Source organism: Delphinus delphis, chromosome X, assembly GCF_949987515.2.
Source record: "Delphinus delphis chromosome X, mDelDel1.2, whole genome shotgun sequence".
Lineage (NCBI taxonomy): Eukaryota > Metazoa > Chordata > Mammalia > Artiodactyla > Delphinidae > Delphinus > Delphinus delphis.
Window position 1 is genome coordinate 75,642,434 of NC_082704.1, and position 27,682 is coordinate 75,670,115.

The 27,682-nt window shown below is 50.0% G+C and overlaps 1 protein-coding gene across 3 annotated transcripts in view; it reads left to right on the forward strand.

Moving 5' to 3' along the window:
• The first annotated feature begins 1,740 nt into the window (after positions 1–1,740).
• The window catches only part of AMER1 (APC membrane recruitment protein 1), a 30,971-nt gene continuing 5,029 nt past the window's right edge, over positions 1,741–27,682 (forward strand). Inside the window, exons 1-2 of one of the 3 annotated variants that reach the window (XM_060002714.1) lie at positions 1,741–1,776; positions 14,506–17,995. In XM_060002714.1, the coding sequence (XP_059858697.1) occupies positions 14,606–17,995 (3,390 nt within the window). In that variant the 5' untranslated portion in view covers positions 1,741–1,776; positions 14,506–14,605. Of the gene's footprint in view, positions 1,777–2,338; positions 2,474–14,505; positions 17,996–27,682 lie in introns of those variants that run through there. The other 2 variants (XM_060002713.1, XR_009518035.1) reach the window with 2 other exon arrangements.

Genomic DNA, 27,682 nt, shown 5'->3' on the forward strand with positions numbered 1-27,682 from the left:
TACATACACAATCTCTACCTGAGACTTAGAAATATCAGGACCAAGAAGAAGGGCACCCAGCTGAGACCTCTTTAGCATGTCAAAGACTACTTTCATTTTCATCAATCCCTATTTATTTTGGGCCCAGCCCAACATCAAATATCTATCAGTCCCAAATCTGACTGGTGTGGCAGAATGTTTGGTAGCTGGACAGAGGATATGGAGGACTAGCTCCTGTGACAGGAGCCGTGCAACAGTGCCCCCTCACCTCAGGGTTATTTCAAGCCCACCACTTGACTACTTTGTACGTCTCTTCTCCCTGTTACCACAGCTGAGACTGTCCTGGCCCTGTGTTTACCTGGGCTCCAGATTTGGAAACTGTCTTCTCCAAATTGTAATCTTTGGTCTACTCCAGTGAATCAAGGTTCTGGGTGAAAAGGGAACAGATGGCAGGCAACCAGAGGCACGAGGCAGTGAGAAAGCCTATGAAGGAGGTGCTGGGAAAAAAAAAAAGACACCTCCAAATCAGGTCCAATAAATGAGAATCAGGACTTTGCAAAGCAGGAAAGCACAGCACCAGGGAAACATTATAGTCCAGCCATTCTGATGGGGAAACTGAGGCTAGGGAGAAGAAGGCACTTGCCCAACAAAGTTGCACAATGAGTTAGCCACAGCCCCCTCCTCCCTGACATTTATTTGGACCTAGGACTAGGAGAGGAGGTCTGATGTTCAAATACTGATTTTTGTTGGCCATGTATAGAATGTCATGGAAAGTCACATAATATTATAAAAAGAATTGAGTTGAACTGTCCGAGTTGGAAGACATCAATGAGCTTGAACAGTCTTACTCCCTCCTTGTGGAGATGGGGTAATGGACTGGCCCAGAGAAGAAAACGGACTGGCCAAGGTCATACAGCAACTCTGAGGCAGAGTAGGAGCCAGATCCCAGCTCTAGCAGCCATGTCACTTCCTGTGCCCCACACATGCAGGGGCAGCAGTCCTCCTCTTACTAGTTTAGCAGCTGGATCTTTTCAAGGCAGACAGGACCCAATAGAGCAGCAGAGAACACTCCTCCTGCAATGCAAAAATGGCAAGCATTGTTCTCTAACCCCTCCCCTCTCCTCAACTTTACCACCTCCACCCCCAACCCCCTGCTTTTTAGACTTTCACAGCGTTTTAGGGCTGGGCCTTCTGGATATTCTTGAGCTAGTGGTAGAACTGGATTCTTTGTTTCCTCTGCTCACCTGACCCTGGCAGCCACCAATGCCACTTAATGCCCTCAGGCTAGTTAGAGACCACCGAAGTTCAAGGCTGGCCCCCTGCCACATCTGACACATCAGCGGCAAAGCTAGTACAGGCCTCCTCACTCCACCTTCAACTTTGACCTCCAGTCTGGGCCCAGACAAGATTTTTCTCTAAATATCCATATTTTTCAGGGACAGGAAACTGCACAAAGCCTAGCTCACCATTAAAAGGTTGAGGAGGCCACTAGAGACTTTGGGGATCCCCTCAAGTTCCGTAAAAGTTGGGAAATTTGGGTGAGGGTCAATCACGAAAACAGGTCTTTACAGAGAAAAGTGAAAGCAGCCCTGGACTGGGAGCCTGGGTTCTGAACTCCAAATCTGCCCCAGTCGCTGGCAGGGTAGGTGACCTTGGGGAAGCACTTTCTCTTCTCTGGGCAGCAGCAGGCCCTTCAGTAACTGGTGGAAGCTGGACTCTATGGTCTCTTAAGGCTCCAGCGTGCCAAAGAGGCGGAGGAAGCTGGGACGCGGGCGCTGCAATTCGCTTTCCTGGCAGGTGAGTCCCTCGGCGCGGCCCAGGGGCGCGTGCCCCGGGGCCCTGTTTCTATGCCTAAGGATGGGCCCGGCAAGGTGCCAAGGGGCTTTGTAGTCCCCAACCTCTCCGCCCCCGCCTCCCCCCGCCGGCCTCTTGCTCTGGAATAAACTGCCGGGTGGCGGCCAGGGCGCCGCAGCGCGATTGCACCGCGGCCACGGAAATGGGAACGCATGCAAAATCGAAACCGAGCTCCAAGGCTCCAGCGAGCCCCATCCGGGCGGGACCGGCCCCTAGAGCTTGCGGTGTCGCCAAGCAGCGACCAGCCCGGCGTGGAGGGGGGAGTGGGGAGTCCCAGCGAGGGGCTCTGCAGCCTCTACGTCCCCTGCCAACACCACGCCCGCGCTTATTTGCATTTAAAGAGAAACGCACCAAGGAAAACATTGGGCGAGTCGGGAAACGCCTTCTCACCGTGGCGATTGGGCCATACGCCTGCCAATCAGGGCGCCGATGCCCCACCCTGTGGCTGTGGAGTCCGGGGGGAAGGGTATGGGGGAGCTGCCCAGAGCTTGGGGTAGGGGAGCCGGTGCAGGAGGTGACTGGAGCCGCGGCGGCGGCAGGGGTGGCTGTGGCGACACTCTCAGCCGTGGCAGCCAAGGTTCCAGCCCCGGCCAGGGAGGCGCAAAAGACAATAAGCGGGCTGGAAACCGGACCGGGCCGGGTAAGCATTGCGCGCGGCCAGGAGCCTCCGCCTGCCCGCCGTCCAATGCAGTCTCGCGTGCTCCGCTCTGGCCGCCTGGAGAGGAGCTCTAAGGGCTGGGCTGGTCGGCATCCGGACCGCTCTGCGCTCCCCTTTGAAACCCGCTTTGAGGACTGTCCGGTGAGGGCCAGAGCAGTGTCCCCTGGGCGCAAGCGACCGCGGCTAGAGGCGGAGAAGAGGTGGGCAGGCCGGCGGGCTATCCTGGGCCATGCCTTGGGGCTCTCGGGGGAGGCGGGGATGGGGCCCGCACGTGCTGCCCTGCGGTCTCGGGAGGGGAGCAGCCAACCAGCACTCCCAGCGGTGCATTTGTAGGCCAGGAGCTTTACAGCTTTGTTGTAGCACATTAGCTGGAACAGCTGTGTTACGCGGGTATTGCTCACCCCAGCGGCTCGTCTGCCGCCCCGCCCCTCCCCTCCCCTCCCCTCCCCTCCCCTGCGCATCTCCTGCCTCTCCCTGTCCTCTAGGGACGAAGCCAGCGCGCTAGGCTGGGCCCGACGGGTACTTACTTTGGCGTGGATTGGGGTATCTACATTGTCTGCCTCCTCCCTGGGGGAACTCAGTTGGGCCTGTGGTCTGCTCACTTCCCTTTGGAACGTCGGCCTTGAGGCCCCAACAGCCGCGCCCCCTGCTCCTGGGCCTCCAGGCGCATCTGGCGCCCCCCCCCCCCCCCCCCCCCCCCGCCTCCGCGGGCAGGCGGGCTGGCAACCCGGCTCTCGCTGTACCTTGCGTTAGTGCAGCAGCTCAAGCTAGTCCTTGGGTTAGAGCTGCAAGGCCGCTTTGTGTCCCCCACCTACCCCGCCCCCCGCCCCTCGCCTCCTCTCCCCTTGGAGGGCACTGGCCGCGTTTTTCTCTCCAGTCAACGGTTTAAAAATAGCGATAAGCATGGTGGGGTGTGTGTGTGTATGTGGGGGGGAGGGTGTTCTGTGCCAGAGGCCGAGGGAGCAATTATTGTAGTAGGGAACGAACCGTTTGGGTGTGTGTGAGAGAGCTAGAGAGGCAGCCAAACCCTCCAACTTCGCAGTTACTTAAAATACCCAGGCTGCCAGGCTGCTGTCATTGTCTGCTGCAGACACCTTTGACACTGGTGACCGCTGGACTTTGCCTAGGCTTTCCGGTGGTGAGGGTTTGTGCCCTCCAGGCGCGCCACAGCCCAGGCGGCAGCTGGACTGGCTCCGCAGAGCCGGCCTCGGTTTGGCCAGACTTGTCTTGGCACGGGCCGCGGGGTCAAGGTGAGCCTTTGCCCCTCACACACTAACATCTCCCTCTGCAGCTTTGCCTGCCTGCTGCATTCATCTGGGCTGGGTGGAGGGTGCTGCGCTGTTGGACTCTGCACCCCACCCCTTGGGGATTCCAGCAGAGCCCCCTCCCCGAGTGCAGCTCCGCTCATTCGGCCCCATCCACTGCTGTGTGCCTCTGGCAATAGACTCTAGGCCTTTCTGAGGAACAAGAGGGAGGGAGCTACCTAGGGGCTTGAAAGGCTCTTCTTGGACATTTGACCCACCTCTGAGGGTGGAGAACTCTGTGGACTGCAGGGCCCAGGCAAAGCCTAGGCACCTTTGAGAGGAGACAGTGAGATCCAATAAATCACTCACTTAAGGGAAGGCTAGCTGGGGACCTTTGTGACACTAGCCAGGACTGCAGATACTACACTACAGTCACCTCCTCTCACTTTGACCAAGCACCAGTACAGTCCCCCTACTTGCAGCTGCGCATCCCCGGCCCAGAGCTGGACATGTCCTCTGCACTGCCTCAAACCAACAGCCATCTAACATACCTGCCCTATATAACTCCCTCCCCACACCCAAACCCACTCACCCTGCACTGTCCAAATTCTCTTCCCTCTCAGCTCTGGGCCTATCTCCTTAGTGCCTTTCCTGCCTGTCTCTTGCAGTCCATGATGACCTCTTCTTTCTCAGAACTCAGAACTCCTCCAGGCTGCCTGCATCCCTTGGGCATTTTGGGGCTTAAATTACAATAGGAGACAAATAATAATTGAGTTTCCCTGCCTCTACTTTGTCTCCCTGATATCATGGATGTTTGGGTTCTTTTGGAACCTCTCAGGGGGGTAAAGGAAACCTGGATCTCAGCCACAATCCCCTCAAAGCCTAGCAATGCATAGCAGTTAATGAATGCTCCGGAAGGACTTGCCATCTGTAAAGCTTTGGAGACCTTTACCTCTCCACTGGCACTTGTCCTGGTTCATATGAAAATGATTAGAAAAATGATACTGAAGGCTCAGATATTTATTGAGTATACTTAATGAAGATTGAGAAGGGGGTAGGTTACATCTAAAATTAAAAGTAAATAAATCATGATGTCTCCCTTCAATAAGCTCAGGACCTGGACTGCCCAGTCCCCAGACTACACTACCTTTGGTTGCTGATTCATGAGTCTAGAGGCAAACTACTATGGAGAGAGATGAGAGATCTGTATATACAGGGGAATTGTCCTGGGAAGCCTCCAGAAATTAGAGGGGTTTGGTTAGGCAAAGGATAGTGGTATAAGCAAAATTACGAGTAGGAGCGGGTGGCTTGCAAGCAGGCTGAGTGCAGTGACAGTCTTTTCTGGTTGATACTGTAAGGTAGAGAGGATGTTGGGGCCCAGTGGTGGTGGTGTTCCCAAATGCCAGGTTGTGGAATGAGGATCTGATCTTGGGGGAATGGAGGAAGGGGCCATCAAAGAATGGGGAATTGGGAGGTTTTGATATTTTTGGTGTGCAGACATGCCACAATAAAATGGGATTTTAGAAAGGGTTTTAGAATGGGGTCTTAGAAAGGGATAGGAAGAGCACCATAAATTGGGCAGGTAAGAGGCCACCTTTGGATCTGAAAGAACTGGGGGGCAGGCTATCTCTAGAGGGAAACTGTATCTTGTCAGCCTCTCTTTGGCCTTGCAGGGGGTTGGGGGAAAGGAGGGAGCCTGGAGCCTACATACCAACATGGTGGAGGCTAAGTGTCCCTCAGGCCTCTGCTGATCCTTTTTCTCCCAGCTGGACAGGCCTTCACGGAGCACCAGTTTGGACACCTATGTTTACAGATGGGAATCCTGAGGCATTGGAAAGCAGCAGGGACTTGCTTAACGTCACACAGCATTTAGGGAGAGGCTGCTGCCTCCTGTGCAGTGACTCCACTGTATCCCACTGTCTCCAGCAGCCTCCATTCAACACAAATCAGCACAAATTGCATTAACTAACCCCTCATCTTACCTCACCCATTCATCAAGAGTGAAGGGATGCTAAGTTAGCTTGCTAGGAACTCCTCCCCTGGCATGTCTCTTGCGTTTTAGTCTTGGTCTACAGCCTGTCAGGGGCTGAAAGTTTCAGGAAGGGAGGTAATTGAAAGAAGTTGGCAGTCCAGTGATTCTCTCCTAGTATAGTGGAGGTTTTAAAAATTCCTCAAGAACTGTTACATTTACAATCTCTGAACCAGGGGATGAAGGGAATGAGAGAAATAGCAACAAGTCTGGCTTGCTTGTAGAATCAAAGAGGGAGAAGGGCTTCCAGCCCCCTCATTTACAGATGGGCTATAAGAGGGCATGCCCAGTGTTATTTCATCAGTGCCCCTGCCTCAAATCCTGACCTGGCAGATAGACTAGGTGATAAAAGTAAAGCCCTCGGAGGAGGCATTTCATAGCCTTCCTGTGTCATTCATTCCTGAGTTACCCATCTCATTGCCAGGAAGTTCTTTCTCAGATCTAACCTGAGCCTCTCATGCTATGCTTAAACCAACTGTGTGTGTGTGTGTGTGTTGGGGGGTGGGGTTGAGAGCAGCTGGCCACCATTGCTCTTCTGCTTAACAATTCATTGGAGATTTCATGGGCATTAAACCATCTCTTCCACCTCCAACTTCTGTTCTCTGAATTAAATAATCACAGTCTTTTCACCTCTCCTTGGTCTATTTTTCAAACCTGTGCGTGTGTAAGTATATCGCGAGCAAGGCAGGCAGGGAAACCAGAACCACTGCAGAGGTGCAGGTGCCAGCCGAGTGAGGGTGCATTGCTCCCCTGCACCTCCCCTTTTGGGATTAGGAGATAATATGAACAATGGAGGAAATGGCCCAAGGGAGCTTGGTGGAGTCAGAGGCAGCCATGGTGGTGCTGCAGGGGGTGGGGGTGGGGGAACTTTGCAACCTTTTGATCTACATTTCTTGCTGCAGAGCGTTCATTGCTCTCATCTCCTACAGGGTTTTTTTTCCCCTTGCTGGGTTTCGAAGCAGATACTAACCCCTCTTCTCTAGCCAGTACTCCTCAGCCCTCCCTTTCGGGGGGCTGCAGCTCCTTCCGGAGAGAGAGGGCTAGGCCCAGACAGTTGTGGTCCCCCTCCTCTCTGTATATGTATGAAATATTCATAGGCTAGGCCTCCTGCATTCAGAAAGAGTAAAATGCTGGGTGGGCTTGTAGGGGGTAGAAGTGAGAGGCATGAGGAGTGAGGCTGGGCCACAGTACACCTCTGTTCTGCAGTGGACCCAACCAGCTAGGCGTCCAGGCCTCCCAGTGAAGCCTAAGATACCCAACATCCCATTCCCTCAACATGCCTCCTGACTCAGCAGCCACTAGAAAACTGGACACAGGACCGCCCTTTTCCCCAGCTTCTCATGCATCCTGGGGGAAGCAGATCCCCGGTCCAATCTCCCATTTCTACATGGGAAAACAGAGGCCCAGAACAGGGAAGGGATTTATTTGCCCAAGGTTACATGAGAGCACAAAGCTCCTGCCCCCCAATTCTAGGCTTCTTTCTCTAAGCACACTGATCCTGATTCCCCGCCCCCTCCGCCAAACCTCAGTTTCCTTACCTGGTCTCTCACATAGGGTATGGTGCATACAGAGGGGTGGATACATAGGAAAGTCAGGAGTCTCTATTGTTCACTCCACCCAGCTGCTCCTCTGCAGGCTTTCCTTGGCTTCCTTGTCACATCTGTTTCCCTGGGGTTAACTCCTCTCTTGTTCTTCATCTGAACAGGGATGGAAGGAGGTAGTGCCTGTCTTTGATCTCACCCTTGCTGGGTTAGTACTGACATAGTGGAAGCCTTATGATGCAGGCATGACACCTTCCTTGGATACATTCCTCTCTAAGGGGGTTGGGAGCCTGAGAGGGTAGTGGCAAGTAGGTGGCTCCCAGAGCCCCCACCGTTCCAGGCAAGTTGGGTAGGCAGCCTCAGCAGCCTGAGGAGAAAGACAGAGCATCAAGAACATTCACCAGGAAGGCCTGTTTCTAGGGAGAGGCAGTGTCTGGGTGACCACACCTCCCAGACTGGAGAAGCCCCTGTATATTTGAGGCTGAAGCTAAGGGGCAGAGAAATGAGCCTAGGAAACCTGCAAAGGGCATGCAGAGAGCAAGTCTTGAAAGTCAGGCAAAGGGGTTTGGCCTTGATCCTGTAGGCAATGCGGAATATTTGGTAAGTAGAGGAGTGATGTGCTGAAATCAGGATTGTAAGAAAATGAATCTGGCAAGGGTGTGCAGGATGGATGAGATGGAAGTGGGGAGACACGGGGTGGGATTTCAGTGTCATGGCAGGGAGGAACCAGAGGAAACTCTGCTAAGACGCTTTTGTCATCCTCATAGGACCGGGAGGAGTGGGGGGGAATCTGACGAGCTGGAGTGGAGAAGGTAGCTGCAAGAGGCCCCATCACAAGGGCACGTTATTGAACATCTGCTTGGTACATGGCAAATAATCTGTCTTTTACATTTATCATCTCTAATCCTTACTGCAATTCTAGATGGTAGGTAGCATTTTCTTCATTTTATAGATAAGGCGTTTGAGTTTCAGAAAGGTTAGGCCACTTTCTCATATCCCACAGCCTGAAAGAGATGAAGCTGGCATTTTAGTTCTGGGCTGACAAACTCCAGCTAAATTAAAATTCAGTTGAACCAACGTTGTTTGAGCTCCTGCTCTGTGCTAGATATGGTGACTACTGTATAAGATGAGGGAGGGTGCATTGAGAGAAATGAAAAGGCAGACTGAGGCCTGCCAGAATGAATTGCCCAAGGCTGAGTATGTTAATTCATTTAACAGACTAGTGGTGGGGGAATAGGAGCAGGGGCTAGAGGGCCCAGTTTGGGGTCTGTGCTGCATCTAGAGTTGGTGGGATGCCCCCTTGAGAAGAGGTGCCCCTCAGGAAGCCTGCACATTAGGAGAGGAGTGGTTTCAGGGATAGCTTGGGTGGGGCTCTGCCAGCAGCTTTTACAGCTCCACCAAAGAATACCAAGCTAGACAGCCCTTCCTTCAGGTCCTGAAAAAAATGGTTTTGAGAGTAGACTTTGGCTGTGGGCTTTAGAAATGGTTGATTCAAATTCCAAATCTCAAAGATCATTTTCCTTAAATAATAGCTCAAATTCTTTGTCCCCGTTTTATCTTTACCTTTATCTTTGTCCCCACTGGCAGGTTTCTGTTTGGACCTTTTTTTTTTGGCCCCTCAAACTTATCTCCCAAGGAAAAGGGGAGTAGAGGAACATATTCCACGGTTTGGGAGTAGTGATGATGGGGTTGCTGATGAGGAGAACAGCCACAGGCTGGGTTAGCAGCTCTTGGATTCTGAAGTCAGCAGGCTTTCTGGAATGTGCTAGGTGGAGCCAAAATAGTGGCAGCCAGTGAGGACTGGAAATGCTTCAGAGAAGGCTCAGCTGGGTTGGGACAGGAGTGTGATGGGAGGGGGAGATGATGGCTCTTGCAGGTGTGAGGGGAACCTGCACAGTCCTTACTCTCAGTCTTCTTCCTTTGATTAGGGGCCAGAATGGTACAGCAGAATGGCATAGAATTGGGACTCAAAGAGGCCTGGAAACTGGTGTGGCTCTGTCATCATCCCACTGTGTGACCTTAGGCAAGTCTTTTCCCAAGCCTAGGCAGTTTCCTTTTCTGTGACAAGGAGTTACCATCCCCTACCAGGCCTGATTAATGGATTTCTGGGAAGGAGAAATGGGGAGTGAGGAAGTAGGGAACACTTTGTAAGCTGGTAAGTACCGTGAGTGGATAAAGGACATCCGTTGATTTGCATTTCCTTTGATGCTGGTACTTTAGCTGAGTTTGAATTGTTGACCTTTCTGGCTTGGGCTAGAGAACCTGGCTACCTGAAATTCCCAGGTAATCCAGAGCTGTTAGCCAGTAGCTGATTTGAGGCAACATTTTGAGTTCCTGAATGTCAAAGGTTGGCTAAAAGAACAAGTAAAGCCTCCTGTGAGATAACTGCACAGTCACTCTCATTTACCATTTGGGTAAACTGATGCCCAAGGAGGTTTGGTGACATACCCTTAGAGCACTGGGGAGCACTTTAGTCAACCCTGACTGAGGTAGTTTTGCTGCTAGAAACTGTCCAACTATAGTTTGAATAAAATACATATAAAACTAGTCGCCATGTTTTTGAGCCTCTGTTATATAATGCATTTTATTTGGTACTTTATATACATCGTTTTTTTTCCTTAAAATAGCTTTAAGAGGTAGGCACTTTCAATAGCATCATTTACCAGTTGGGGAAACTGAAAGAACTTGTTGGATTTCCCCCAGGTAGGCAGAGCTGATTACAGTGCAGAACTGGCTGACTCTCAGGGAGTGGGGGGCTGGGCTTCCTGTCCTTACTACTCCTTCCTTAGACCACCCTCCTCCACATACATGAGGGCAGGATGGGCCCAGAGTGGGCTTGCTCCCAGGAAAACTTCTTGGAGGAGGTCTGGGAAACTATGACTGGTTGAGGCCATGCCTCTGGAGCTACTGCGTAAATCCACACACTTCTTCCCTGAACTCAGCCTTCTCTAAGTTGGCTGAGCTGACCCCAGGAAATAGGGCTGGGAGCAGAATGTTTAAGACTTGGTGGAGCTGTTACCTCCTTATGGAGAAGGATTCCTGGGGCAGGTTTGTGACTGGTCTCCTGCCTGTATTTTGAGAGGAGGGGAGAAGGAAGAAGCTCTGCCCTAGCTCTGCCCTAGCCTTTCACTGGTCCGAGAATGGCCTGAGGCTGGCCTTGGGAGAAGGGATGCCCACAGCCCAATTCTGGCCATGCTAGCAACAGCTGTAGCAAGTGGCCCCTGCCAGGGACCACAGAGTAGCCTTAGAGGGTTCCCTCACCCACCAGTCCACCTGAAACTTAGACAGCCATACAGGTTGAGGAACCTAAGGGTGGAGGGGCTCTGCATTTAGCAGGACCACTTTCTTGGCAGGAACCATGAAGGGAGCCAGCCTCCGCCTGGGGGAGCTGCAGAATCTGTCCCTTTGCTGTCCCCTTCGCCTTCTGCCCCACCTCACTCTCCTGACCAGTGTACTCTGTGGCCCCGAGTAACGGCAGCATAGCCCACTGGGGAAGGACAGCATTGGGACCTGGTGAGGTAGTAAGGTGTATGGAGAAGGGGCCTGGGCCAGAAGTGGCTAGGTGGGGCTGGGCTAGGGGGCTACTAGCTATGGGTGATTCCTGCCACCTCCTGTCCTACTGTCTTGCAGGGGGATACAGGGAAGAGACACTGTGAGTGGGGTACATGGCTCTGGGAGGGACAAGGCAGGGAGGTAGGAGACAGCATAGTTTCAAGGCTGGTCCTTGCCAGCAAAGATAACCCTGGGCCTAGTTAGGAGGAAAGCCTGAAGCTGGAGGAAGAGAATTTCATTCCCAGGGATACAACCTTGCCTAGTTCACCCACTCCCACCACATACACAGAGGGCTTTTTAAACTGCCCTTAATGGAGGACTTTGTATAAATCCAGGAACATGTCTTTAAAATCCCCTCACACCTGGCTCTTCCTCAGCATGAGCCAAGGCAGCTAGTCCCTTGGACTTCCTGTAGTGAATGGCTTTCTCAAATGAGTGGCCTTTTACACATGGTCTACTACTTTCTAAGAAACTGGGATCTGACCTGAAATAATGGTAATGCCAACCTTTCTCATTTGCTTTGCACTTTACAGTTTAAAAAGTGCTTTTGGTGTCTATTATCCCATCTAACCTCACATTACTGCAGTGGACTGGGGAGATAGAGGGGGTAGATAGAGGAGATATTTTGATCTCCATTTCACAAGCACCCAAGGCTCAGAGGAGTGCCTTGGCCTGGTCAGGGTCCCTTGGCATGGTATGCAACACAGCCCTGTGGCCCATGGCTCCTTCCACAACATACTGCAGATCCCTGTGACAGGGAAGGGGATAATGTAGAGAGCAGTGGGCTGGCCTCTACTCCAATGGAGCACAGAAGCAAGGGCAAGAGAAAGCCCAAAGGGACTACCCTCAAGCCAAGGCATCAAGGTTCTGGAAAGCAGCCCTCTTTGAGATTCAGTCTGCCTAATTCTTCTGTTCACAGGAATTCCAGCTCCAAAACCAGTAGGACAATTAAGCCTTTGATTCACAAGGATGGGTAAGCCCATAAGGTTTTTCACTTAGCCCTTGGTCTTCCTTGATGACTAGTCTTGCCCATCCTTTCCCCTAAATAATTGCTGTTTTTACTCACTCCTGTCTAACAAGGCCCAGATTGAATACCTCCTTATCAAGGCAGCTTTTCTGAGCCCAGGAGCTATCTTTCTGCCTTTCAAGTTTATCCTGGGATATGATCACAAGGTCTGAAGAATGATACTTCAACACTCTGCTTAAGCAATAATGGGGACTCTTCTCTAAGGCCTGCATCATATTGTGCCTTCAGACTATTATATATAGGTTTTTCTACCTGTTAGCCTAGGGGATCCCCAAAAGCAAGGACTGGGGTTTCCCCTTCTGGCAGCACTGAGCTTAATAACTATCATTTAACCAAATGTTCTGGAGAGGTTCATTTCATGAATTCCACAGAGGGGAGTAGAATTTCACAAATAACTCCATTTATTGCCACCCCATCTCCTCAATGCCCAGCACCATAATGACAACACTGTCAGTAATTTCTGGGCTGAGGTAAAAACATCTGTGCTCTGGAAAATGAGCGATTCAGATAGATGATAGGGCCCTTATTCCCATACGACCCTGGTGCAGAGGACTCTGAGTGTATGTGTGTATGATTGTGTATTTGAGGGGTAGCACTGTCTATTGTGGGCCTATCAGTTACAGGGCTGAGCTGGAACAATGCCATGTTAAAGTATGTCACACAGAATCAAAAAAACAAAAACCTAACTTGAGCAAATGGCAATACAGATCTCTGCAGAGAGGGGATCAGATGAGGTTTTTTTTTTCTCTTATTTTCTGGATAACCAGCCATTATCTTGCTCCTAGTTTAATATTCAGTTCTGCAGAGCCCCTGATGGAAGCCTGGATCACATTGATGATTGAAGTGTCAGGCCAAACAAGGCACAAGGCACAAAGTTAATATTTGCTAGACAAGATCAGGGACTCCAGCAAGGTTCCTCTAATGAGGTCAGAGGTCAGAGGCCAGAGTGTAGCTGCCAGGCTCTCTCCACCTCCAGTGCTGATCCTTAGTTTCACTGCAGGTGAATGTGTGAGTGTTATTACCGTGGCAACCAATCACAGGGCTGATGTGCTGGCTAGCTGCTCTTAGGACAACAGTGTTGCTTGCCTCTCCTTCTCTCTCTCTGGCTCCCAGCAGCTGTTCTGCCTCCCTGCCCTACCCAAGCTCCTTATCTGCTGGCGGCTACCCTACAGAGAGGGGACAGTGGTGAGGGACTTTCCAGGGAAGTGTCATTGGGTTTTAGCAGGCTGGTCACTGATCCAGCTGTCAATCAGTTGTAGTCACTGGAATCAATACATCAGACAATGGGGTTGGGGAGGGGGATATGTTGGGGTAGGTGCTGGCTAGCTCTTCTTTTTATTCCATCTCTGTGACATTTGGATATTTAGAGGATTGGGAGCTTAGACCAGAAGGGTGTGTCTTGCACCAGGTTTGTTTATTTATTTATTTATTAATTAAAAAAAATTATTGGAGTATAGTTACTTTACTATATGTTAGCATATAGAAACTAATGTTTTGTTAGTTTCTGTTGTATAGCAAAGTGAATCAGCTATACGTATACATATATCCCCTCTTTTTTGGATTTCCTTCCCATTTAGGTCACCACAGAGCATTGAGTAGAGTGCCCTGTTGCACCAGGTTTATTTATTTAAATAGCTGTTGAGAGCCTAACTCCCAGACCAGGGACATGAATCATGTGGAGTTGTGCCTTCAAGGAGTTCCCTTTCTAGATAGGGAGCTAGATGGGGGCCAAAGTAACGAAAGGAGCAGAGAAGAAACAGTCTGCCTCATGGTTCTAAAGTGGAACTTGGAGGTTTCAGTTGCTGAGGGCCACATTAAAATCTGTTCCGAGCAGGACAATCACTAGAGAGTCTGACCTAGACCTACCCCTCACATAACCACTATGACAGGCAGGTATTTCTAGGTGTCTTGGACAGAGGATACTGAATCCCAGCGAGTACCTTGCCCCAAGGCTACCATGCCATCTTAGCTGATCCTGGATTGCAGCTCTGGAATGTGGGTATGCAAGGCTTCTACTCTGAGCTTTTGCAGGTATGAGCATGGTCCTACAGGCAATTTAGGGAGCCTGGGGAAGAAGGTGAAACTTCAGGTCTACTTTTCTACCCAGCCCAAGGCAAAATGTCAGTGAGAGCCCTGGCTTATGTGAAATTGAGGCCTGGATGTTGCAGAACCCAGTGAATACTTAGTAGGCTATTTTGCCAGATGCTTTTCAAAAATTCTGTGTCATAAGAGTTGACTTCCCTTCTGCCTTTCCTGCCTCTCTACTCCACCCCCTTTGATAATCCCTCTCATGACCAGTAGTACCATGGGCCTTTTTCATATCTGCAGTTCCCCCTGCCCAGTGCTCCCCTGAGCTTAAGGTGACCTGAAGTGAGTGGACCCAGCAAGTGGGGTAGGGGTGATGGCTGCCTGTTGCTCAGTGTAGGGTTTTGCTGCCTTGGGGCCCAGAGGAGGCTGGCCCAGCAAGTCAAGCATATGGAGTGCATTAAGGTTTTCCCTACATTTTCTCTTACTTTCTGGTTCCACTCAAGCCTGAAACCACAGACACCTGTGAAAACAAACCCAGCCTGGTTGCTTGCTCACCAGTACTGTCTCTCTGTCTTTGTCTCTCTCATCTTCAGCCCCAACTGTGATGCTTCCTGACTGATGATGTTATAACAGTGCCCAGAAGCCAGAAGGCTGCATTTTTCAGCTGAACATACCTGAGTTGTCCCCACCATCATGGAGACCCAAAAGGATGAAGCTGCTCAGGCCAAGGGAACAGCAGTCTCTGTGGATACCCAGGACCAATGGGCAGAGAAAGGAGCCAAGAGCAAGGCAGCTGAGATGACAGAAGGGCCAGCATCAGAGCAACCCTCATCTGGCCCAGGTAGGCTGAAGAAAACTGCCATGAAACTCTTTGGTGGCAAGAAGAGCATCTGTACCCTGCCTAGTTTCTTTGGAGGGGGACGAAGCAAAGGTTCTGGGAAAGGCAGCTCTAAGAAGGGTCTTAGCAAGAGCAAGACCCACGATGGCCTGAGTGAAGCAGTCCATGGCCCTGAAGACATTGTCAGTGAAGGAGATGGCCTCTCCTTACCTTTGCCTGAGTCATCCTGCCGACTTCCCGGCTCTCAGAGTGCCCATGGATCTTTGGAGGCAGACTCCAGACGCAAGACGTCTGTGGCTGGAGCCACAGAGAAAGCTAGGGCTGAGAAGGCTCCCTTTGTGCCCAAGCCAAAAAAAGGCCTGAAAGGTTTTTTCAGCAGTATCCGCCGTCACCGGAAGAGCAAGGTCTCTGGGGCTGAGCAAAGTGATCCAAGAGCCAAGGAGCCTGAGGGGGCCAGAGACAGGCCTCATGAGCATGTGAGCTCAGCCCTTCTGTCCCACACTGAGAACCTCCAAGCCCCAAGAAAGGAAAATGCCAAATCCCAAGATGTCCCTGGGCCAAAAGTTTCTTCAGTACCAGAGACTTCTCCAGCAGCCACTGAGCAGACAGCCTGCAAAGATCCAGAAAAAACCATGGAGGCCTGTGCCTCAGCACTCCTGCAGCCCAAACCTGCCCCTGAAGCCAGTGGCCCAGAGGAGCCCCATAGCCCAGAAACAGGGGAGAAGGTTGTGTCAGGAGAGGTAAATCCACCCAATGGCCCTGTGGGGGACCAGCTGAGCCTCCTCTTTGGGGATGTCACATCCCTGAAAAGTTTTGACTCACTGACAGGTTGTGGTGACATAATAGCAGAACAGGACATGGACAGTATGACAGACAGCATGGCCTCTGGAGGCCAGAGGGCCAACCGAGATGGGACCAAACGAAGTTCCTGCCTGGTGACCTACCAAGGAGGGGGCGAGGAGATGGCCTTGGCTGATGATGATGACGAGGAAGAAGAGGAAGAGGAGGTGGAATTAGAGGAGGAAGAAGAGGAAGTCAAGGAGGAAGAAGACGATGACTTAGAATATCTGTGGACAAGTTCCCAGGTGTACCCAAGGCCCATTCTAAATCCAGGCTACCATCCCACCACATCCTCAGGCCACCTTGGTTACATGCTCCTTGACCCAGTTAGGTCTTATCCTGGCCTAGCCCCTGGGGACCTTTTGACTCCTCAGAGCGATCAGCAAGAGTCTGCCCCCAATAGTGATGAGGGTTATTATGACTCCACCACACCTGGACTTGAGGATGATTCAGGTGAGGCCCTGGGGATTGTCCACAGGGATTGCTTGCCCCGAGACAGCTATAGTGGCGATGCCCTCTATGAGTTCTATGAGCCAGATGATAGTCTTGAGAACTCCCCACCTGGGGATGACTGCCTTTATGACCTCCATGGTCACAGCTCTGAGATGTTTGACCCCTTCTTGAACTTTGAGCCCTTTTCTTCCTCTCGGCCACCTGGGGCAATGGAGACAGAGGAAGAACGGCTAGTGACCATCCAGAAACAGTTGCTGTATTGGGAGCTTCGGCGGGAGCAGCGAGAGGCCCGCGAGGCATGTGCCCGAGAGGCTCACACCAGGGAGGCCTACACCCAAGAAACTCACACCAGGGAGGCCCATGCTCGAGAGGCCCACACCCGGGAAGCTTATGTCAGAGAGGCCCGAGCTCGAGAGGCCTATGCCAGGGAGGCCTGTGGCCGAGAGGTCCGTGCTCGAGAGGCTCAAGTCCGAGAGGTCCAAGTCCGGCAGGAGAAGCCCATCATGGAGTATCAGATGAGGCCTTTAGGGCCATCAGTGATGGGCCTGGTGGAAGGGGCATCAGGGGCCTCTCAGACTTCCCACAGAGGAACCACCTCAGCTTTCCCTGCCACTGCAAGCAGTGAGCCAGACTGGAGGGACTTCCGTCCTTTGGAGAAGCGTTTCGAGGGAACCTGCTCCAAGAAAGATCAAAGTACTTGCCTGATGCAGCTCTTCCAGAGTGATGCTATGTTTGAGCCAGACATGCAAGAAGCAAATTTTGGAGGATCTCCCAGGAGGGCTTACCCTACTTATTCACCCCCTGAGGAGCCAGAGGAAGAGGAGGTTGAGAAGGAAGGGAATGTCACTGTGAGTTTCTCTCAGGCCCTTGTGGAGTTCACCAGCAATGGGAACCTCTTCTCCAGCATGTCTTGCAGCTCTGACTCTGACTCATCCTTCACTCAAAACCTCCCTGAGCTGCCCCCCATGGTGACCTTTGACATTGCTGATGTGGAACGGGATGGGGAAGGCAAGTGTGAAGACAATCCTGAGTTCCACAATGATGAAGACCTTGCAGCCTCCTTGGAAGCTTTTGAACTGGGCTACTACCAGAAACGCGCCTTCAACAGCTACCACAGCCGATTCTACCAAGGCCTACCCTGGGGTGTGAGCAGTCTCCCTCGATACTTGGGACTGCCTGGCATGCACCCTCGTCCTCCACCTGCTGCCATGGCCCTCAACAGGAGGAGCCGCTCCCTTGACACTGCTGAGACCCTGGAGCTGGAGCTCTCCAATTCTCACCTGGGCCAGGGCTACATGGAGTCTGATGAGCTTCAGGCTCAGCAAGAAGATTCAGATGAAGAAGAGGAGGAAGAATGGGGCCGAGACAGTCCCCTGTCCCTCTATACTGAACCTCCAGGGACCTACGACTGGCCTGCCTGGGCTCCCTGTCCTCTCGCAGTGGGGTCAGGCCCTGCAGGAATAAGTCCTAGCCAGTTGGGTGGGCCTTCCAGCCAGTCTCTATATGGACAGGCAGTCTGTTGCATATCTCCTGTCGCCATGTCAATGTTGCTGTCAGTATCAGGGCCAGAGCCAAGGGCACCTGGGGAAGCCAAGTCTCAGCTAGCTCGACCTTCGCACCTACCCCTGCCCATGGGCCCTTGTTATAACCTTCAGCGGAAGGCCTCCCAGAGTCCGAGGGCCAGGCCTCGAGATGTGCTGCTGCCTGTTGATGAACCCAGTTGCTCCTCCATTCCTGGAGGCTTCAGCCCCAGCCCTCTGCCCCAGGCCAAGCCTGTAGGCATTACCCATGGCATCCCTCAGCTGCCCAGGGTCTGGCCTGAGCCCCCAGAGCCTCAGCCCATTCACTATGGGGCTTCCAGCCTTGACCTGTCAAAGGAGAGGGCTGAGCAAGGTGCCTCTCTCCCCACCAGCTACTCCTCCACTGCCATGAATGGAAACCTAGCTGAGTAGTCATCATCAGTTCTGGAGTGGGGGGCGTGGGGCCTGAGCATGTGAATGGGGATCAGGGTTGGGCAGAGGGGTGGGGGGTGGGGGTTGCTGTTTAACTTGAAAATCCTTTTGGCCAAGGAAAACTCCTATGAGTTTTCACCTTTTTTTTTCCCCACTTCCCTTGTCTGCCATCTGTGGCCACATTCAGCTCAAGTACATCTGCCCTGGGAGATTGCTGCTGCTGCTGCTGTGCTTCAATTTTCGCTTTTGGGTTTTTTTCTTGTGACCCGTGCAGGGTTTGGGATGCTGTAATTTTGTGCCTATTCCAGTTGCCAAGGTAGTGATTTTATATATATATATAGCATGCATCCTTGACACAGACTGAACCCTTAGCACCCTCCGCAACTTCTCCACCCAGTGAATGATGAACCACTGATGAGCAGCCGCATCTACACTGCCTCCCACTTGGGGACAGGGAGCTTGTTTGCTGTTAGCAATGTGAAATTACGGTACAGATCCCCCTACCCCTACTTCCTTTGGTCTTGGCATAGCTGCCACCATTACATCAGATGATATAATCTATTAGCCCCAGCTAGCTGTCCTCAGAGAGGATCAAGTAGCATGTGTCTCACTGCCTATTGCTGTGGACTTTGGCATCATAACCAGATGAGGGCCTTTTATCCTGGCCTGCTACAGCTTGGGTTGAAGACAAAAACGTTAATTCCCTTAATGGAGTGATCAAATTAATCTCGTTGCAAACAGAAGACAAAATAGCGTTCTATTGTAGACACTGCCATAAGTCTTGAGCTCTGGAATGATAGGATTTTTTCCTTCTTTGTTTCTTCAAGCTTGTAACTGCCTGAATTGCAGATGCTTTTGAATTTTGGTTCTTTTTTCCTCCAAAGGAAATTTTTATTATCTCATTACAAGGAACACATTCTTTTAATTGATATACAGGAAGAGAAGCGGCCTAAATTAGGTTTGGCTGTAGGGGCTGGGGTTTTTGCAGGTTGCAAGAGGATAGAAAAAGGAGGTTCATTTGTCCAGCCATCAGGAGAGAGGATTTCATACATTGCAGAGCTCATGGCAACTCAGCTTCTTTTGGGAAAATTTCTTCCCCCTTAAAGACAAAAACTTCCTTAAGCCTTGCCTACCCCTTCACTGGATTCAGTAAAGAGGCTCCATGCTAGCATTCCCAAGAGACAGGACACCAAGGGCATTTAGGCTGCTGTTCCAGGCTCTCTAAAGACCTTTCATTTTCCAATTAGCCAAGTTCTTAGCATCATCAAAGGACCGTGCTTCTTGAGAGAAAAGACTGTGACCTGCCCTTACTCTGCCAAGCTGAAGGACTGATTTGTGTGGTAATTGCAGCCCTTTATGGAATGAATGGCACCCTCCCTTCTGCATTCACACAGTTTTCATGTTAAACTAGCTTGGAAATATTTGTGGGGAAGAGTTGCTGTCAGGAAAACATCGCAACAGGCTAATCTTGCTAGGCTCTACCTCATTAATCACCAACATGAGAGGGGTCCTTTTAAATTTCTTTATTGGAAATGGTTATGGAACATTTTTTACCTGGATATGTTGACCCAAATTATGATCCTTGCTCCCCTGACCCTGTCCCTATCCCCCACCCATCTCCATGCCAGTTAAGAGAAGTGGTAAACAGGGCTCTTGCTATTCCCAAGATATGGCAACTTAGCTTAGGAACAGATGCTGTTGGCCCCCCAAGTCAAGATGACTGTGGGCAAACCGCCACCTGGACAAGGGATGTGTCTGTGCTGGTCTTTGTCACCATTTCTCAGATTGGGGTTGGCCCAGTGCCCCTCACCACCAAGAGCAAACCTGGATGGTAGAAGCTGTACCCCTGGAAGCACCACATGAATTTGCATGGCACTGACACCAACACTCAAGGGACCCAGACCATCTCTCCAGGCTGACTTTGTCTGCATTGTGAAGAAATGCATTAGTCATGGAGCTGGAGAATCAAAGAGGGTGAGGAAGGCCCTCCTCACCTCTAGCACAGCATTCCAGGAGAGAAGTGCCCAAATTCTGGCCTCTCACCAAAGCTGACCTATGAGAGTGGGGCTGAAATTGGCCTGGCTGTTTGGCAGGCAGGAAACACTCACCAAATGCCTTTACAACAGGGGAAAACCCACCACTTGCCTCTTCTGCCTCTGCTTGTCCTTCATGGCAGCCTAAGCTGCTGTTTATATGTGGACTGTGCCAGCCACAGCAGGTAGTAGAGCCATCATCAACCTCCAGAGCCTGCTGAGTCTATCTGAGAAGAGAAAAAGTAGGTTGTCAGCCTTTGGCCAAGGGCTGAGAGCTGCCCTCTGTAACAAGAGGGCAGCAAGAGGTGCCACCTCTGCAGGGGGCAGTCATAGCCTTGACATACTTTGCTGGGCTTTGGAAGGTCGCATATCACAGTAAGTTTTAGGACTGAGCATCAGCTCATGGTTTGAACATTGTTGCCTGCAAGTCCTTTCACTGTCCCGGCCAGCCCAGAGACAGGATCCTCACCAGCAAAAGTAAGGCAGTCAGGGTGCATGGCTGCAGAAGCAGGCTCCTCTGAGTCTCACTCTAGATCCAAGCAGTTCATGGCTGAATCCCAGCTGCAGCCTAGAAGAGGAAGGAAGACTGGCTGGGGACTCATGATGACAGAACAGGGTGACACTGGGAGAGCCAGTCAAGCTCCAGGCCTCTCCCCAAGCATATGCCAGTGTTTGCTTAGCTAACACCAAATATGTCCCGGACTACTAAATGTGTAGATGTAAAGTCCACAAATGAACACCATTTCTGCACTGCAAGGTCATGGGATAATGCTTTTGGATATGACTTCAAGGGAAGATATGACTTGAGAGAAGGTGACTGCTCTTATCTTGCTACCCAGCAAGCAGGCTTATGTAGTGTCAGCTCTGATCCTGAGAATTCTCAAATGAGACTGGTCTTCAGGGGACCAGTGACTGGATAGAGAAGGCCACCTAGAAGGTCTCTCCCAGGGCTGTCAGTTTCTTAGTGCTTTAACACCTTCAAGGAAGTCCTGCCTTGGGGCTCAGTTAGGGCCTGCCCCAATCGTCTGGACTCAGCTTGGGCACCAGTCCATGAGCCTCCTGGGCCAAAGGCTTTGGTCAAAACCAGTCTTTCTCCCTCAGTACTGTACCAAGGAGGGAAGTAGCTTCCCACACCCAGGGTGCATTCCCCTCATCCTGCTGCCAGTGACTTTCCCACCCTTGCCAGTGCTACCACCCCACCTACCCTCGGCCCCTGGGCCCAATAGCTAGAGGGAGGCATAGGGGGGTTAGCAGGGAGACTTCAAGTTTACCCATGTGTATGTTGCATCCAAGTTGTTTTTAATATATATATATATATATATATATCAAAAGTCAATTATCTATTTTTGTATTGTTTGCATTTTATATTCATGGAAAACAATGTTTATCAATTGTTCTTTTCTGATATATTTTATTTTTAAGCGGTGCTGTTTACAGTTTTAGACAAAACGAAGATGACACAAAAATTGCTGCTTGTGCAGAGGGCTGGCATCTCAATTGCCCAGGACTCTCGCTCTTTCCCCTCTCCCCATCCCTGATGTATCGTACTGTCCATACCCTCCCTCCATGATAGGGACAGCAGAAGATGCCCAGGTACTAAGACAAATGCCAGGTGACTCAGGCATGTGGAACCTGGTAGACAGTTTGTTGTTTATGGTTTATTTTTTTCTTTCAGACCTTGCCCTTACCCGTGTATAGACCTTCTGTCTCTCTTTCCTCTTTATGTTTTGTGCTCTAGTTTTGAAACCAGAGTGCCCACGTTTTGCTATTTGTCGTGTTGAGTTTCTCCAAAGGAGCATTTTGGGGACATTCTCCGCCCAGTGAGGAGGGCAGGGGGTTTCAACTATTCCCCCTCTCCCCAAGAAGCTGGGGGAGATGGATGGAAGTGATGCTTGAATCATCAGGAATTGACCATCTCATTGAGGAAACCCTTACATGGGACTTTCCAGGAGCTCAGTTGATTGTGATATTCACCCAGAAGAGACGTTGGGGAATTCCTTGACCCCTCTTGCTGCTTTGGGGGAATCTCTTCCTCTGCCGCCATTCTTACTCCCCTGCCCTGCTCCAGCTCACACATGGATGGGACTTTGGGGAATAGTGACTGTTAGGGTGATGGCTTGCTGGCCTGATCCCTACTTTTCCATCCTATAGTCACTCCAAAGAAGAAAATCCACATGGTGTGTATATGTGTGAGGGTTGGGCCTACTGAGAGGCAGGGCTTTAATTATTATTCTTGTTACTATTGGTGCTTATTTTCCCTGATGTATATGGGGTGGGGGGGGGGGAAGAAACCAGGAATGTATATTTAGGTCATGTTAAATAAAACGGCTGGGGGACAAAGGGAAGAAATTAGAAACTGCAGTACATCCTCACCCCAGGTGTAAGAGTTCTTTCTCTCCCAGTGCAAAAAGGGGAGCATGGCCCCTGGATGTGCCCTAACTTCCCCTTCCCTATCCCTGAGACATCATGGAATTGCCTGGATTGTGATCTCTCCAATCCTAGTTCTCATTGACATCTGGATATCTTGATGCACTGCCTGTTTGTAACAAATATTTCTTTTGCTGAATGCTAATAAACTGGGTTCAAGAGGGACCCCCAGTCACTAAAGTGCATTCTTGTGGTTTGTTCCACAGCAACATGCCTGTGACCCATGGTTGTTGGGTTTGCCCTTGAAGGGAAATGAAAAAAAGCAAGGGGGTGTGTGGGAGTCAACAAGTAGGGGGAACAGAAGCCAGAGCTGAAACTGAAAGTAGAGGAAACTTCAGTTCATCCAAGCCATTCCCTGCATCTCAGTCTGATGATGTGTTGCTCTCTATCACACCATGCATGCCCTGAGACCTGCCTGGGGGCTGGCTAGCACTTCTGAAATTAGCCTCAGTTCATGTAAGTGTGCTGGCTTCCCCACCAGCCAGGAGGCAGAGGTGTGGACCTCCTACTGATGGCTCCAGCAAAAGGATGCATCTAATGGTGGGACTCTCAGACCAACCTGAAAGGAATAGCATCCTTTACCCAGGCCTGTGGGCAGAGATGCTGGCCAGGCAGCTGACTGCCCCACCTATTCAGCTGTGGGAATGATTGGGGAGCATGTGGCTTCTGCCCCTTATTGCAAGGCAGCTCATCTGTTGGCACCAGCAACAGATGTCACCTGGGTCAACAGATGTCACAGCAACAACTCAGTCACCTGTGTCATATCGTGATATCCAGGCCTGTCCAAGCCTAGGCAGTAATCACCTTCCCTTTTCTATTACCCACATAAAGGCCTACCTGTGCCATCAAACAGGAGAAGGTGATTGTGCTAATGGCTCAGGTTTCTCTAATCCAAACTCTTACCACTGGCTCCTGGTAAGCAAGGGCATCTGGCACCTGTTGATGGGCTTCCTTGAGTTCTGCCCAATTGCCATGTACAAGCCAGAAGGCCTGAAATAGCAGCTGCTTGAATGTGCAGTGGATAGTGTTGCTAGGCTCCCTGGGGCCCCTTTTCAGACTAGATAATAAGCTTGATGGCCCTCAGGACCTCGTGAATCAAGCAAAGCCAAAATAGAAGCAAATTCCAAGAGAGAAAAGAGAACATCCTGGGAGGGAAGTTGATAATGTATAGAAATGGAATTGTCCGCCCTGGGCTGCTCATGAAAGGAAGAAGAGTGTTGTAGCTGCTCAGGGAGCTTTTGGAGCAAGAGTTTCTGGGAAGGCCTTATTACATCCATTGGAAATTCACGGGAGTCATGGAGTCAGGGAGGCTGGGCCTTCTGCCCTAATCTTTGCCCCTCATTAATCTATGAGGACTTGGGCAAATCCCTTCTCCTTCTGAGTCTCAGTTTCCCCAACAATAATATGCGGGTGGCATGGGCATAGATTTGACTAGACTAGTTTCCGTATGCAAGACAGAAGATTGGGCTACCTCAGAGTGACCAATGGAACTTTGTCAACTACATAAGTCCAGCACTTCCCACACTGATTCTAACTCAGTTGGCCTTGGGGGGAGTTCTTTTTGTGGTACCCGACATGACTGATGTGTTGCACCTCTTCCTGTTCTGCTGTGACTGATAGCTACCTTCACTGTGACCTCCTGGGGAGTCCTTTGCAATACTAGAGAGGGCCATTGGTGGAGGGAACCTCCTAAGATCTTCCTTAGATCATCAAGAAAACTGGCTCAGTCAGCTCTAGTGCTATTTTCTGGTCTGCTTGAGGGCTGGGGTTGTGCCTAGCAAATGGGCTTCCTTTGTTCTCAGTTTCTGTTTAGAGCAGATGGAAACCCTGCAGAGAAGAGAACTTTGTGCAAGACTTTTGGAGGATGCTGTGGGCAAGCTGCTAGCTCCCCACTGCCCCCACCCTGACTGGGCTCTGGGCCCTACTGACTGTGTTCCTCTTCTGGATAATTCCTAGACTTTGGCCTGCATGACTTTCAGGAGCCAAACCTAGCCAATAGGAGCAAGTGACCTGTGGTAGCACTTTCTAGTCTGCAAATTCCTTCTATCTCCATTTTCTTCTAAAAGGCCCCTGAAGCAGGTGGGCAGAACAGATTATTTTATACCCAGTTTACAGGTAAGGAAATGGAGGCATAGAGAAGTGAAATGACTTGCTCATGGTGATCTAGAACATTGACTGCAAATCAGGGTTGGAAAGAGGATGGGCAGGCTGGGGTGGAAGATGTGGTGGAAGAGAAAGATTAACAATAATAATTTTCCAAACACATAATAATATCATTGATGTGTGCCAGGCCATAGACACTTTACATTATCTTGTGTAATCCTTACCTTAACTGTATGAGGTCAACATTGTTGTTATCTGCATTTTCAGATAAGAAAACAGGACCTCAGAAACGTTAAGACCCTTGTCAAAGTTCACACAACCAGATAAATAGACTTCAAATCTCCTGCTATTTCTGTTGTAGTGAAGCTGCTGTTACAATGTACATTATGGGTGCTAGGGGTGAATCCCAGCAATGTTCCCAGCAGCAGGCCCAAAGTCAGAGCATCCTAAAGCTAAAAGGGACCTCTGGCTGCTTCCTTATCCCACTGAGCCCAGCCTAACTTCCCAGCTCCAAGCCCAGGTCAGAGGCCCTTGTGAGCCCAGGGAGCAACCCCTTTCCCCCACTCCCACCTGAAGCCTTGGATCTCTGGGAATTGTTCCCAGCCAGGTGGGCCCAACCCTCCTCCCACTTAAACCTGCTAATAAGCAGCCTGGGAAAAATGATGAATAGCAGAGTGAATCAATAGACATGAGCCTGGAGAACTGACCTCTGTCCACTCAGACCTTCACCATCAATTGGAGCATTGCCTCATGAAGAGTTACTTAATTGCAAATCACTTAATAGTCACAGTGGGAAAGTCTCATTCTCTGGAAGAATAATTGCTGTCTGATGGGCTCTTGAAGGCTGCTCCTTCAGTTTCTCTCCTGCTTTTCCACTTCCTCCTGGATGCCTGAGCATATTTTCTAAGTGGTTCTCCCAGCCCATCAAGAACCTCATGAGGTTTCCCACAATTTCTTGTGGGCAAGAAATAGTCCTTGTTTGTTTTATTTAAAGTAACTGAATTCTGACTCCAAACCTCCCATCCTAGCAGGGAAGCAGAAAATTCCATGTTTGTCATGACTGGGGACCCACTCAAGGGTGGCACTGGAATCCAAGGGGTACTTCGATTACCCAGAAATTAAGGCAAGGACAACTAATCTCTAATCTATTCCAGTCACCACTGATACCCTCATTTTCCATGCCAGCAGTGAGGGAAGGGAAGGTGAGAGCTCTGAGATCCTAGGTCCTGCCTCCTTCTGGGTACCTTAGAGCCATCTCCTCCCCATCTTTGAGGCACTGCCCTAAGCAGTGCTTGTGTTTCTCTACTGCCCCAGACTCAGGAGCTCTCCCTTTCCAGGTGGGGCTGGGAGTGGTAGGGATCTCTGTTCTTTTATTTTTTTCTCTCTCTGGGCTTTTCCTTCTCCTTTATGACTATATATCTTCAATGGGATTGTCATACTTTTATAAAAGAATGATAGATTCGGTGACTTCAGTCTGCTTTGGCTTTCTATACTGTGAAATCCATCTTGCAAGAGGTCTTTCAAAGGCCTGATTACCTCCATGGAGCAGGAGAATGGGGAGTGGGGACATAGAGGGACAACACACAAACAAACACAAATATTTCCAGAAAGTACCCTGCCACAAAATACTGCCTTATTGAAGAAAAAAATTATTCCACTGTCCTAGAATTTAGAACACCAAGATTTTAGTCCCTTTAGTTCGCCTGCAACTGATAGAAACTTGATTGCTCAGAGCCTCAGTTTCTACATCCTTAAATGAGGGGTTGGAGAACACAGAATCTCAGGCTGTGGTCCTTTCCTTTTTGATGCTTAAATTTCTCCTACAACATCTGTCTTGTTCCTGCTCATATCCCCTAACATAGAATCCTGGGGCAATTTTAATACCTAAGATGTCCCTACATATATTGAGCTGGAATAGGCCTAGCTTAGTCCCTGGGAGCCACACAGATCCCGTTTGCTATCTACTCTCTTTGCCCTGTAACAGTCCTTCCAGATCGGAAGTCACAGATGGTGTTCTTTGGTTCAACAAATATTGAGTACCTATTATATGCCAGGTTCTGTTCTAGGTTCTGAGGGTGTGACAGTGAATAAGCAAGATAAAAATAAAATCCCTGTCCTTTTGGGGCTTACTTATTTCCACAGGTGGGCAGAGAATAAAACAAAATAAATAAACAAAAGTTATAGTATGTCAGATGGTGATAGGTACAATGGAGAAAAATAAAGGAAAGATAGGAGGTTGCAATTTAAAATAGAGTGGTCGTATGGTAGTTCTATTTGTAGTTTTTAAAGGAACCTCCATACTGTTCTCCATAGTGGCTGTATCAATTTACATTCCCACCAGCAGTGCAAGAGTGTTCCCTTTTCTCCACACCCTCTCCAGCATTTATTGTTTCTAGATTTTTTGATGATGGCCATTCTGACTGGTGTGAGATGATATCTCATTGTAGCTTTGATTTGCATTTCTCTAATGATGTTGAGCATTCTTTCATGTGTTTGTTGGCAATCTGTATATCTTCTTTGGAGAAATGTCTATTTAGGTCTTCTGCCCATTTTTGGATTGGGTTGTTTGTTTTTTTTGTTACTGAGCTGCATGTGCTGCTTGTAAATTTTGGAGATTAATCCTTTGTCAGTTGCTTCATTTGCAAATATTTTCTCCCATTCCCACTACTGGGCATATACCCTGAGAAAACCATAATTCAAAAGGAGTCATGTACCAAAATGTTCATTGCAGCTCTATTTACAATAGCCAGGAGATGGAAGCAACCTAAGTGTCCATCATCGGATGAATGGATAAAGATGTGGCACATATATACAATGGAATATTACTCAGCCATAAAAAGAAACGAAACTGAGTTATTTGTAGTGAGGTGGATGGACCTAGAGTCTGTCATACAGAGTGAAGTAAGTCAGAAAGAGAAAAACAAATACCATATGCTAACACATATATATGGAATCTAAGAAAAAAAAAAGGTCATGAAGAACCTAGGGGTAAGATGGGAAAAAAGACACAGACCTACTAGAGAATGGACTTGAGGATATGGGGGGGAGGGGTAAGCTGTGACAGGGTGGGAGAGTGGCATGGACGTATATACACTACTGGGCGTGAGGTGGATAACTGGTGGGA